We start from the raw sequence: 14,224 nt of genomic DNA, 5'->3' as shown, positions 1-14,224 counted from the left end.
TTATCATTGGTTCAAATGATAGCATGAATGAGAAATGTTTTGCGGGTTTTTAAATGACTTTGTTTCACTGAGCTGGGATTAGGAAGCTGGCTCATTCTCATTGTAAGATTTTTCCAAATAAAAAGCTGTGGGGAACCGAATGGCAGCAACCCATCACATCAGGAAATAAGTATTCAGTCCTTAGTTTGGCCACAGATCACCGGTATGACTGTGGCTCATTAGCTTAATTTTTGTCTCAGGGCTGCTCCAACAGTAAAAATAAAACAGTTACCGACTTTTTGCTTTCTCTGATTCTTGCTTGACCTGGGCTTCACAGTAAAGGCACTGTCTTACCATGCTGGACATGTAACACCAAGCCAAGGAGATCTTAGCCCGGCCTGGAGTGCCACTGTTATCAAATGAGAACCACAGCTTTTCCCAGTGTGTATTTGCATGGCCAATTGTTTGCTGTAGGACATTATACTAAGAACAGTAAATTTTAACTGCAACTATACTGTGCTTAAGTCTAACTGGTAACTGTAGTAGCTCCAAAGAAATTCTGAAGCAACAGGAAAGACTTTTTGCATAGGACAGGTCACAAAACTGGATTTCTTTTTACATGCTTTTAGATACCCTAAGGTAATGAATTTAAATGCCACCAAAGTGATGGCGTGTCCAATAGGATTTTTCAAATATTCCTGGTAACATAAATATATCTGAAAATCTGGCCTCAGTTTGATAATAGAAACCCAAATCAAAGATAAAAATAAACCACTTGAATTCTATCATAAGCTGATACAGCTATTGAATTTCAAAGTTTTACATCTACTGTAACTGATTATGAATAATAAGCCTATGTATTTTGAAGTCTATAGTAAATTCAATAGCACTTTGTAGAAGAAGTTGTTCTGTTGATTAGAAAACCTTAATCAATACAATTTAGCTCCTCTTAGGAACTGCCACTCTCCAAGCCTGAGTTGGGCTTGAGCCAGATGCCCTGTACCATCAATACGATGCTCAAACATGTTGTCTCCAAAATTCTCAAGACACCTCATAACACAAAGCCAATAACAATGTGGCATTACTGACAGAGCTGTAATCTGTATCTTAGAGTACCGTAAAGATTTTGTACCTGCTTCAGACCATTTAAAGAATCTATGATAGTGATAATCTTCAGAGAGTTTGGACTAAGCTAATTCATCACTTATTTGCCTGCTGAAGATAAAACGTAAGATGCACTTTAACACTTCAAGATGATTGATAAAGGTTTTGCTCTGCATCTAATAGATTGCTTGTTCTGTTACCAAGAGCTTGGCGTTACCTTGTTTATCCTCCCTCTATTCCAGCTTGATTAAAAATGCAGGAATTGGCTTTGATTTTTGTTTTCTGTCTAGCTGCAAGTCTCCCCTGTCACAAGCCAGCCTGTGTTCCAGGATCCTGGGATGATTTTCATAGCAGCATCTTTGTTCTTGGGGTAACAAAGGAATTGATTTCTCCATCTATTTGAAAGGAAAGTGTACAAAAAGGAAAACTGTAATTAAAGAGCTAGAACACTGCTCAGGAGGTCCAGTCTTAGGACTGTGAGATCTCCTGTGTGATCCTGGGAAAGTCAGTCACTTTTCAGTCTGTTAACTATTAAATGATCCTGTCCCTTTGGACTCGGGCTTCCATGGAAGATCCCTTGTTATGTGCATGATGAGCTCCCAGACCAACCAGATCCATGCTGACTTTGGGCAATACTACCTATACTGACAATCAAAAAGAGAAAAGTTACAATCTTCCTCCAATTGTACTGACCCTCAACAGCCAGAAAAGAAAAGGTATTTCGCTGAAATACTCGCATGGCAGTGAATGGTTAAAATGCTTGTGCACAGTATTCAAAAACCTTAAATTTGTTGTGCTGTGTTGTGTCTTTTCTACCAGTCCACTGTAACACGTTTGGCAACACTGACACGTTTGAGCCACATTGATAGTAACAATAGTACAAAAATACATTTTAATGGGATTTGAGGAAGACTTAAGTCTTTTATTTTATACTTTTAAGTCTATACTTTTAAGTCTACTTTTGAATATTTTGTAGTTTATCTAAACTTCTAGGAGTTTTTCAGTCATAACTCCTCAATTCATAAAGTTGACATGTCCTACTGCACCACTCAGCCATCTACCTAGATACTACCCACTGTTCGAGGAAGAAATTAATGTAGGCCATTTAATTGGTTATCCTAAACTGTGGGACATGCTTTTGCCAGACCCTCTTCCATAAATGTAAACCTTAGGTACAAAGTAAGTGACTAAACTGTGTAGTAAGAATTGTGTGGAAATGCTGCCTGGAAGAAATGAAGGACTCCTCTGATTCTATTCTATAATCAACAAAAAGCAAACTGAGCCTGAGGAAAACTTTCTCAGAAAAACTTAAGAGGTAGAACAAAATGAGATGTATCCTCATAGCCACTTCCTATTTGAATTGTTACAAAACTGGCTGGCTTGAGCCAGAGATGGAGGTACAGAAAGCGGTAAGTAGATGGGGAAAAAATTAAATCAATATGGATGACTGAAAACTGATTTAATGCACAAAACTCACTCAGTCTTCTCTTGCATTTTCTCTTGATTAAGTTGACAGGAACTGAAGATGAAAATGTTAAAACCTGACTTTAGTCTTCCACATTGCACTTAGGCTGCACTCATTTATTAGAGTCCCCTTCTTTGTGCTTCTGTAGGTCAGACAGCGCTTTGATGGCTGGGACTTCCTCCAAAAGTGTATAGGGTGTCCTACAAGGGCTGACAGCTGACAGTTGTCCAAACCTGATCATAAAATGATTTTATCTGAGTAGCATGTGAATGTAAATTAGCAACAATAATGGTGTGTAAAACTGGTTACTGCAAATGAGGAATCTGCAAGGAAGTAGAATCTATACCTCAAAATAGAGGAAAGACAAAATACACTGCTTTGTGTTGCAGGTGGTGTTCCATGCAGCTTTTACAATGCATTTCTCTTTCCATCAATGTCATCATGTTGGACAGGGAAGAATCAGGATCCCTGCCTGCCTATAACTGCTAGAAAATATCAAGGGTGAAAAAAAGAATATATATATATACATATATATATATAAACAGGGGAAAGGGAAGAGAAGGGGTGAAAATAAAATTCCAGAAATGTAATTCAATCAGGTGTGGTCAAAAGCAAGGTCTCAGAGAAAGCCCTTGGGTCAATTTAACACAGAATGGAAGGGCTACAGAGTTTGGAAGTCTCCCCGTGACTTAAATTACAGATGGTTTCCAGGAGTTTCCTTAATAAAATTTGTCTAGGGAGAAAATATTGGTGTCAGTGAGGGGAAAAAATCTGATTCACGGAAAATGGAAAAGAGAAAGGCAGCTTCAACCAGGACTTAGTCATCAATCTATTTCTTAGACAGAGTCTTGGCAAAACCCATTCTCCTGGTAGAACTTGCCTGGAGTAGGCCAGATTGATTTGACAGTCTCTTAGCCTAATAAATGCTTGACCTCAAGGTCTGCTGAATTCACTAAATTCACTATGCAGAGAGAATTGGGAACCAATCACCTCTGGGGAACATCCTGTTCTGCAGCCCTCCCCTGACAAAGGCCTTGACTGCTTTCAGCCTTATCGAGATGACTAGATGAAAGCTGCTCTCAGAAGAAGAAAGGTTAATCGACTATGCTGCTGTTAATCAATCACTTGGAAAGATTCAGCACTTACAATAGGTAGGTCCCTCTTCCTGCCAAGAGGTTCTTGCATGTTAACCAGGCACCATCTCCTCCAGTTTGAAGGATGTGTAATAGACAGAAACACAATCCAGATAGATGCCAGGTGTCTGATCCAAAGCCAGCTGAAGTCAATAGAAAGACTCCCAATGAGTTCAATGGGCTTGGATCAGACCCCAGAGAAAGACTTATTATCCAAGGTTTATTCTGCATACAGATATCAAGCTACTTTTAGTAGTGAAGGATCCTTGAAAAGAAGCAGATTCATCACATATTTGTCTCCCTGTGAAATCAAAGTTCTTCAAATCATACTGTGCCCCATTTACCCCAATTGTCAGATATGGCTGACATCCAGCAAAGGAAAATTACCTGCCTGTGACAGCAGAGACATGTGCAGACATTTCAAAACCTCTGAAAAGTACAGAAAGAAAAAATGCCAAAACTCTAATGTTTTCCTGGCCTTTTTGTAATTGCTGCTAGTCAAAATGATGGTTTTCTCAGAAGACAAAAAGCTAGATCAATTTCTGAAAGGATGAAGGAAAATTGAAGGAATAAAATTCAAAAGAGGGAATAAAATTCAAAAGATCATGCCATGGAGAACAAGCTTAGTGCTGAACAACCAGCTGTAGGCAAGGTGAAGCCAACAGAGCCAGAGAGAGAAAAAATTACAAAGAGAAAATGCATGTGGAGAAAAGTACCCCTGAAGATTAGGTACTTCTCTAAATTAACAGCTGTATTCAGCATCAACATCAACTGATGACAAAGCAGTGACTATCTCTGATGGCCATCTAAATGGAAGTGGAGAGTCTTAGCCTGTTGTTACAAACCCAGGCCCTCACATGCCAGCACAGAACCACTCAGTAACATGCCTGCTGCACCACACAGCCAAAAAGCCACATGGCAAACTGTTGAAACTAAAAGATACACACCTTCAGGACACCTATAACTACGTGTACCAGTTTATAGTTTATTGCAGAATCTGGTAAAGGCTTTTGCTTCTTCAAGGCATTGCTTCTGGTATTTTCTCACTACCAGTCCTACCCAAGGCAGACTCCTGGCCAAACTTCAGCCAGTCTCTACTCATCTGGCTCCTGCTGCTGCCAGAAGGCTTCAGGCTACTCAAATGCTGGAACAAAGTTCCTGGCTTAAAATTTTTGCTTAAGGAGTAACCCAGTTTTCACTAGAGGCAGATACCTGGAGTGGAAAATGAAGACTTTGGTATAGCAGTCTCATAAATCTGAAAATTTCAGCCTAACTCCACAGTTAGGTGTAATGTGCATTGCATCAAAATATACAAGCAGCAGTCCTCTAAGTAGCTTTCTGCTGTAAGACCCTAAAATTTGTTGTCTATAACCTTCGTATCAAAACAATGTCAAAAGTTAACAACCTGCCAAGATAAATGGGAATACTCTGCAGCTCTTCAGGTCTTGTTTCATGTTACTGCAGATGCAGATTCACAAAAACAGTGCCTTATCTTCTCAGGTTACAAACAGGATTTTCATAGCTGTAATTTGTATTTTTGAACAAGATTCTGCTATTACACACTTAACTGTATTGCAGCAATACCAGCAGGTCCTGTTGTGTTTGTTATGCTATGGGCATACACTGAACCACACTCCCCTGCAATTCTTTTGCCAGTGGTGGACCCCACTGTAGCCACAAAACTGAGAAGAAATTCAGATAAAAAGTGATATATTTCACCTATGACTATTCATTTCTTAACCCACAGCGGATGGACATAAGACACCTGCAGCTTGGTACTAATGCCCAAGTGAAGAAGTACAAAGTTTACTGCCTGATCAATTTTTCCTCATGTCATCTGGAATAGTATCCTACAAGGCCTAACTGCACAATCTTGGTTGCACTGAATTATAATATCTAAAGACAAAATCTCTTCTGTCGAAAAGGAATGGAAAGATGGATGGCAGAGAAATGTAAGGAAATGTCTGAGTGCTTTATTGACCCAACTGGCATCCTATGAATGGTAAGCAATAAAAATTTATTGAGAAATAGAAAAGTTCTTTCTTACCCTTATCACTATCCCCTCCCAAACTGTTAATGTCACAGAAAAACGCAAAATTCCCTCAAACCACATATTTAAAAATCTTGCAATTTTATTTGCATATAAAGGCCGCTAGATATAATATCACAATAAATTTAAAGAAACAACTGCTTTTCTAAATTCCATTAACAAGGTAACATAAAACAGAACAAAGCTCAATAGCATTTACAGTGGTAGAACAGAAATAACTATCTGCAACAATATTTTGTGCTAGCGAGATTGCATTTACACACAGTGCAAAATAAGAAAAAGGAAATAAAAAGACAAGAAGAATATTTAAATATAAAGGACAACTAAGCCTTATTTTAGTTAGGCTTGATTGTATCCATTTGACTCTATACATGCCTGAACTACGACAAAGATTTAACTCAGGCTCTTGAAGGCCTTGAGCACTTGGAAAATGTGTCACATCCTTCATAATTTAGATGTGCTGTACAGCATAATTTTGCAGATGCTATACTGGCAATATTAAACCCTAGCTTAGTTATAATGCACAAAAAATACATATATATATAAATTCATATTTTAAAGGAGTCCGCATTTACAATTTTTTCTTTTTACTGCATGAAATACCTGCTCTTTGCAGCTTTCACCCCCAGTCTTTTAAAGCTAAAATAACTTAAAAACAAACAATAAAAGGTAGATATCACATACAGACTGTGGCTATCTATATCAGTCTTTAACGTATAAATCAGGTAGAGACAAACAACTGAGAAGTCTATTCTCCCCTTGCTGCATCCTACTGTTAATAGAAACAAGTTTCAGTACATGCACACACATCAAGAGGTAAATGGACCCCAAAACATTGTTTGTGTTACTGAAAAAAAATGGATATAAATGGAGATGAAAAGCTAACATTTAGACCTAGGGAAAAAGAAGACACTTAAAAAACCCCGACAATAACATAAGTTGTGCAAATTTGGGTGTTTTTAAATGCTGCCTATTTTTTAGCTTATAATATAATATTAAAATAAGGTCTCTCACTTATTAAAAGAAAGCTTGGCTGTCCTTTTGAGAACACTATAACAGTTTACAATGGCAAATTTATTGAAAACCAAAATTCATTTTACAAATTCACAATGCTTTATCAATTTAAAATGAATGCTGCATTTCCAAAAAGCACAACCTCTAACTTTTCTTGTTTCTTTTGTACCAGCAATTTACAAAAAAAAAAAACCAAACAAAACAAAAAACCCAAACCCCACCCCAAAACAAAACCCCCATAGTTCCCCCAAACTTTCTCTCCCCCCAACCCCCCAAATTTTGAAATAAACATGTAACAGAATGTAAGTTTTATAATTAGAAAATGGCAGTTTATAGACCTTCCCCCAGTTCCAAATGTGCAGTAGTGCTTCATGATCCTTGAGGGGTTGGAAGGTCAAATATAATTGGAGGGTTGGTTGGTTGAAAGCTGACTGTACACGTTGAAGCATTGATGTACGTTGTGTAACCGTCTGTCATAATGCCATAACCTGTGGGGAGAATGTGTCACGCTTACTGTAATATAAACAAACGATACTGCCCGTGGGCAGCCGCACTGAAAGCTTGTTGCGGGATCAGTGCTTTGAAAGAAAATTAAATTAATCCCTTCAAAATGATACAAGTTCTTGAAAGCTGCCACAAAGGCCTGATTGAAAAAAATACAATGTACTGTATTCGAAATAAGAACTTACACTTTTGGTTCATGTACAAACTTCCCCCCCGCCCCCCATTAAAATCCTCTGTTCCAACTGGATGCAGCAGAAACAGGGACAAAACCATACATGTATTTTTTTCAAATTACTTAATTAGTGAGCTGTACTTTGCATGCCTGTAATGTCTATCATAAGACAACGACCAATCGGGAGCAAAAGATTTACAAGTAAGTTTGGTTTTGCCTACAAAAACCCTTCTCTGGGCAATGACCTGACCCCCATAAGCTTTCCCCGTGCTAGCCTTTATCCTCCGGTTCCTCATGGCAGGGCTGCCAAGCTGGTGTTCACGCTGGCCTGTGAAGTCTCCGAAACTCATCAGCAGAGGAAAAATATACACATGTATATATTTTTATATATATATAATGTTATCTACTACTGCAAATTATGACTAAGGAAAGGAATCTCCTGCTATAAACACAACAGAGCACTGGAGGTCAATGGATGACCCCTAGCTTAAGCACAAAACTGAGGTGAAGGTGAAACAGATGAGTGCTTTTCATTATGAAGAGGATCTTGATAACACATTCCCGAACAAAAAAGTAAGAAGCAGAGAAGATTAATCACAGGTTTTTCAGCATGCCAAGGACTTGACTCCTCAGTAACACTATGGCATCTGTATCAACATGCTGAAGACTGTTCTCAACCTTCTAAACATCTGGCCACAATGCTCTTGTTCAGAGGGCATCTGCGGAGCCCGCAGCGATGCTGCTTCTCTGCTGGCCTCTACCTTCTCTCCTGCTTTCCACACAGGAATAGGACATAACAGAGGATTGTGCACGCCAGTGATTTTGGGTAAATGGAGCAAACTATAACAACCCATTAACTGAGTCACACCTGAGCCTTCATTCAGGAAATATGATGTGAGAAATGAATGATAACAGAAGCAGAGAGATACTGAAAAGGCAGAAGCTCTCCTCTTACAAACATTTTCTCAAGGATAAGGAGATAGGGGCTCCAGTTCCACCAGTGCAAAAGGTGAGAGTAAGCTTTGCTATTGTTTTCAGCTGACATCCACAAAAAACTAACAAAGAAAATAGGAAAAAATCTAGGAAGAATTTGGCATCAGAACTACTTTTAAAAAAATAAAAATCTGAGTTTCATGGAGGAAGAGAACTTCCCATCGCAAACCCACAGGGGGAAAATGTTTTTCTTTTAAACCATTATGATACAATATAGATCACTGCTGTCTGAAAGCTAAGATAAATACAGCTACCCACAGTGTCTATCAGAAAGAATAATCACTTCAGAATTGCTGCACTGTCCACCTGTATTACTTTATTTATTTAGACTGGCAATTTTGATTTAGATCATCTCAGTAGTGGGAAAGACCTTGTTTGTGGTTGTTCTTGCTTATCAACAAAAAAACCCCCCTGCATCACTAAAATGTGTGTATAGCCTCTGCTGATTTAATGGAATGTGGTGCATGTTTGTCTCAGCTGGAGTTGGATGAGAATTAATTGCAATATAAGATAATGCTCTTAACTGGGCTGTTTCTTCCTGTTCTGAAACAAGCCATTCCTATGTCTTCTGCGTAAGTACTAAACAGGATTTTAACTTTTTTGTTAGTATCCTTGTAAGAATTTATTTGAACGTTCACTTTTAATATGTGCTGCCACCTTTCCTATGAGATTTAAATGTAAGGCGCTGCATGTGGTTTCTCAGTGCTTTCTCATAATAATGATCTTGTACATTAAAATACCTTCCTCTCCCATTACTTAATGCTATTACAACTAGCAGTTTCATCAATCAGTGTGCCTACAAAGGCTGTAGACAATTCACATGTTTTAGTTGGAAGTCTTGCTGTATTCATTTATTCTTAATATGCAAGGATTAATATTTGTACAAAATATCCAATAGTTTCCTGGGTGCATTAAAAGGCTGCTATTCATGACACTATACTTAAGGTCATGTCAGCATTCCCATTATAAACTCTTTATTTACAGATAACAGGCATGAAACTCACTCTATGAAGTCACAAGGGCTTCAGAAAAACCAACACCATTAGTTGAGAAAGATGTCTCATTTTTTATTTTTCTTTTATGAATTCCTCCAAATCTTTAAGCCTATGGAGAACCTAGTTAGAGTCAATGGAGAAACCTCCAGGGCGGACAATACAAAGCACTTAATGTGTAATTTTGAGTTCTAGGGTCACAAAGTCTTATACTCTCTCTCAGGCAGAACTCCTAGTGTTTGTCTCTCAGCCACATGAAAGCTACAAAACTGTATAAAATATTTAAGTATCTTAAAATCTTCAAATTGTATTTAATCTCTCAGTCTCTTCCACTGCCACAAACTGAGCTTATTGGTTCTGAAGCTGATCTGGTACTGACGGTGGGGAAATACCTCTTCTAAAATATGAGACTGCTGGAAGGTAACATACACAGTACAAACTATTACAGGATGCTTTTAGAAATGTATGCAGAGTGAGTTCTAGCAGTCTCTCCTCCTGCTGTCTGACTCAAGATGCCCTCCTTTCTGCTTTTCCCTATATGCTGAGGGAGGTGAGCTGAGACAGTAAGTTGTCTTCGATTTTATTTTTTTTCTTTTCTAGCACCTTTCTTGGCTCTTGTGTTTGGAATAATAGGGATCATTTTCATTTGGCTTGCAAGTATGGGGAATCTCATCTGTTTCTCCAACCAAGTTTGTCAAAATTTGAATTGCTTTCAAATAACCTGTATAGAACAACCTTTGCACAGTGAAAGATGTAGGTGGCTAAATGTAGCACACATTCCTGAAACAGTTTTAATTCTGGCATAAATTTACAAAGTGCTGTGCATGCAATCACTTCTCTCCCTACTTTAGCCCAATATGCCATGATCCATCCCTTGCAATACACCATCAAAATGTGCTTCTTTGAAATCAGCCTGAGATCAAAGAGGGGAGTAGTGCTGCTCCTTACCTTCATGAATCCCACCAAAGACATGCAGTTTGGGCCTTACTCGCCTCTGCACGGTGTTCAACAGTTCCACACAACCCACTCTCTGTAGCTCCTTTGGAACCCAGTCTCGAAAACCTGAAGGCAAAATGCAAATCAACACTATTAATTTTCTCTATTCAGGTAAGGTTTCACGTAGTCTTTCAGGAAGTCATAATTCACAGAAGGTTTATTACATTATCTGTAGTCGTAACCTCTCCATTAAAGCACACAATGGCTTTTAAGAAATCTTTCACTGTCACTTTGTCTTCCTTAAGATTTCCTTCCTCCATCTGCATTAATATTTTTCTGGATGTGATTTGGTTTTTTAAACTGCAGGTTTAAACTCATCTTCCACCTTGAAACCCTGGGACATTTATTCCCGGCACTGCTGCAGATTTTCCCTCCCTTTCCCCTGGCTCTTACAGCACGTTCCCAAGCCAGCTACGCGGTTACTCCAGAAATGAAACACCTCACGAGGATCAGCTGATCTACAACCTCTTCTACCCCAAACTTTTAAAATACAGTCTCCCACAGCTTACAGAGGAGCACAGTCTGCAAGTGCCGGTTTACTTCTGAGCCCGTGGTCACAACAATAAGCCATGAAGCAAAATAGCTTCCAACAAGCTAGTCCTAAATTGACTACATTGCCACTCAGTTCTACAGATAATATGGAAAAATGCACAAAACTTTACATCAGTTACTACAGAACTCTGCTGCCTGGACTAGCACTGATCAGGATCAGCAGTGCAAGATGAATGGGAAGGAAGAAAAGGGAAATCAGGAGCCACATCCAACTGCAGCACTGTACTACTGACTTCAGAGTAATTACACCCTGTGCCAAGTTTACCCCAGGTAGTAAAAACATGTTGTGACATGAACTTGACTGAATTTTGGAGAGAACAAAGAGTCCAGTTATGACTTTACCTCCCTTAGTATTTAAATAATTTTAAAAGCAGCATTTTGTTAATATTATCGTGCAGGCTGAGACCTAAACCCCACTCCTTTTAGGCACAGTACTAACACCATATCTGTGTCGTAGTTAAAATACAGTGTCAATCCTTTGAAATGGAACTTCATTATCAAAACCAAAATTTAATTATGCTTATTCAATTAAAGCACTCATTAGTGTCTGCAGCATCACAGTATTTCTGTATGAATCCAATTCAGAGCAGATGGATTAGCAACCCATTTAAAATAGCACCCATGAAACAGTATAAACATGCTTGTGGGGGGTTTTGCTTCTTTGGGAAAATAAACAGATTAAAATACGCTATTCAAAGTGTTGGTTTTCAATATCTGGTGTAATCCACACTCAGTGGATGGTGTATCACTGCTTTATCAAAGCAGCACACTGGTAGCTCTAGTAAGATTAAAGAGCATTTGCAGATCATCTTGCAACATTCTCTAAGTAGTATTTAAAGAGTAACCTGGATATAACAGGAGCTATAAGTACATTACTGGTCAAAAACTTTCTGGACTTTTTTTATCCTTAGATCTGCTTAGATTGCTGACTCTTAACTTCATTGTGGTACAAACCATAAACATGCATTAATTCCTGACTCTGCGGTCACTGAGTAGCTCTATGGGAGCACTGAGCCTGTCTGCTAGCACTTAAATGCTGTTACATAATGGCCCCTTGCAATTCTGAGAAGTTTTTTTTATATTCACTACAATCAGAGGTCAGTGCCTTCATGTGATCTTGTGATGATGTGACCCCCTGGATTTCAAGAGATTACTAAAACCCTAACAAAATCACAGTCTGCCAACAGTAACAATAAAGAAGAAGAGACTGACACACTTTCTTATCCTGATTAGCCATATTTATAGAAGGCAAATGCTCAGTTGTTGTACAACCATCTGAAAGATTTAAAATATGGTCCTAGACTGTGTGCCACATGTCAAAGAAAAGCAGTCGATAATGTGCAATACTATCTTGTGGGGTACGGGATAGGGAAAATTGTGGGAATTTTCAAATGGCTTTAGTGTAGGCTTTAATTACTTTAGATGTACCTTAACTGAGTGCTCCTGCTTCTGCTGAATGATCATCCCAGTGTCATTTTGAGACCATCAGAACTTAAGTTTAGAACTTAGAATTAAAAAGTGGCTCAGTGAATTACTCATATTTACAAGGCAAGCACAATTTAAGTAAATTAAAAACTTAATGGAAAAACAAATTATGCAGTCAAAGACTTGGGCTTACCTGTCATTAGTTTGAGTAAGGAACAATTATAAGAGAACATAATTTTATTCCTTGACAAATTTGCTATAAGCCAATCAATATCTCTAAACCTACTGGTACATATTTTAAGTTTACAAGGACATTATCAAGGAGAACATGTGACTACATACTCCTGAACTCCTGACTGCATACTCCAAAACCTTAAGGTAACATGTCACTGTAGTGGAAAAATGTTTTACAAGTTCTAGTCAATCTCTGAAAAATCGTACAGGATTGGAAACTGTTTGTCAGATGAATGTGAAACTATAATGGCTATTGAGTCAGACATTTGATCTTACCTAGCTCAAGTTTAACAAAAAAAATTTAGCTTTCATTAAGAAAACACCTGGAAGCTCAACAGATCTGCTAAGCATAATCATTGCTTTACACTCCTTCCAAGGAGGCTCTTTAATTCATAGAGTTAGGGTACGATTACAGTCTAGCTTATAGCATTATTAATTTTGCTTATTTTGAAAGTAAAATTCTCATGCAAAAAATCACACACAGCTTTTGTTTCACTTACCAAGGGGAGGTCCATGTGTCATTAGTATATCAATTCCCTCAGGAATAAGGTTCCACTTGTCTAGCAAAGACTGACCTCTGGGTAGGTTAAAGCCCCATCCATTAAACCACGGTGTCCTTTGGGGGAAAATAAGATGAACTGCATCAGTGTAAAATAAAAATCTCTTCCCTTCTCCAATTGTTCTGAAATAAAACAATTTATGTGCTTTAGAGATTATTTGCAGACAGTCTTTTTGAAGGGGATCCCTGTAAAAAAACCTGGTTCAAATACATACATACATACATCTATATGTTTTAATTTAGATTAATATACTATGATCTTTTTGTAATTCAAGAATATTCAGCCCTGGGGGTGTTTACTCACTAGAGAGAAAGGGAAAAAAGTTAAAATGACACAGTCTAAATCTAGAGGCTTTTTTCAGAGTTTGGGGATGTTCAAACTTAAGAACTTCATCCTTATATTACCTATCAAAACAAACAAAAAAAGCTCAAAAGTTTTTTGGAGGCAAGAGTCAACTTCTCGCAGCACAGGGCAGCTAGCGGGTAACAGCTCCTCAGGAAGGCTGCGTGAGGCAGCGGTTATAAGCACCATCTGCATGACGGTACTTCATTAAACTCAAACTTGCTCCTTTCAGTACTTTTAATATCAGAACATTGTCACATAGCTTGGCCTTGATCTCCTGAGCCGCCTAGAGGTCTTGATCACACAGTGTTTAGCCTCACAATGACTTTTTGAAGAGATCTTGTAGCTTAAAATTCACATAGTATTTCCTAAGGAGAACCGAGATCCTCAGCCTCCTCCACATAGCGTTGTTCTGAGACACTGGTTTATCCATCAACCCAAGTACATAGTGATGAAAAGCAGACCTTCTGGAAGTACTTTTTCCATGCGTAACAGCCAAATTGAGTAATTCTGATGCAGGTATATTGTAATAAAGCCTTCCCTTATCAGACAGGTACACAGAGCAATTGTTCTCAAGAGACATGATAATATTTACACCTGTTACTAACATTGGTTTATACAGCTGTTAATATCGTACTAATTTTAAGAGTTTTCACCCATGTGTGTGTTTCTTAGAGCTCAGGCAACAGATTTAGACTTAATTTTCTAG

General features: G+C 38.3%; 1 protein-coding gene across 4 annotated transcripts in view; it reads right to left on the bottom strand.

Moving 5' to 3' along the window:
* Positions 1-6,996: 6,996 nt before the first annotated feature.
* Positions 6,997-14,224, bottom strand: part of MPPED2 (metallophosphoesterase domain containing 2) — a 112,229-nt gene continuing 105,001 nt past the window's right edge. For all 4 annotated transcript variants that reach the window (XM_033007015.2, XM_042785648.1, XM_042785649.1 and 1 more), the window contains 3 exons: positions 13,114-13,229; positions 10,355-10,468; positions 6,997-7,233 (listed from right to left, as the gene is read on the bottom strand). In XM_033007015.2, coding sequence (XP_032862906.1) covers positions 7,115-7,233; positions 10,355-10,468; positions 13,114-13,229 — 349 coding nt within the window. In that variant the 3' untranslated portion in view covers positions 6,997-7,114. The remainder of the gene's footprint in view (positions 7,234-10,354; positions 10,469-13,113; positions 13,230-14,224) is intronic.

The sequence above is a fragment of the Tyto alba genome, unplaced genomic scaffold (genome assembly GCF_018691265.1).
Source record: "Tyto alba isolate M040663 unplaced genomic scaffold, T.alba_DEE_v4.0 Super-Scaffold_8, whole genome shotgun sequence".
In the NCBI taxonomy this organism is placed as follows: Eukaryota; Metazoa; Chordata; class Aves; order Strigiformes; family Tytonidae; genus Tyto; species Tyto alba.
This window is presented reverse-complemented; position numbering and strand designations above follow the sequence as displayed.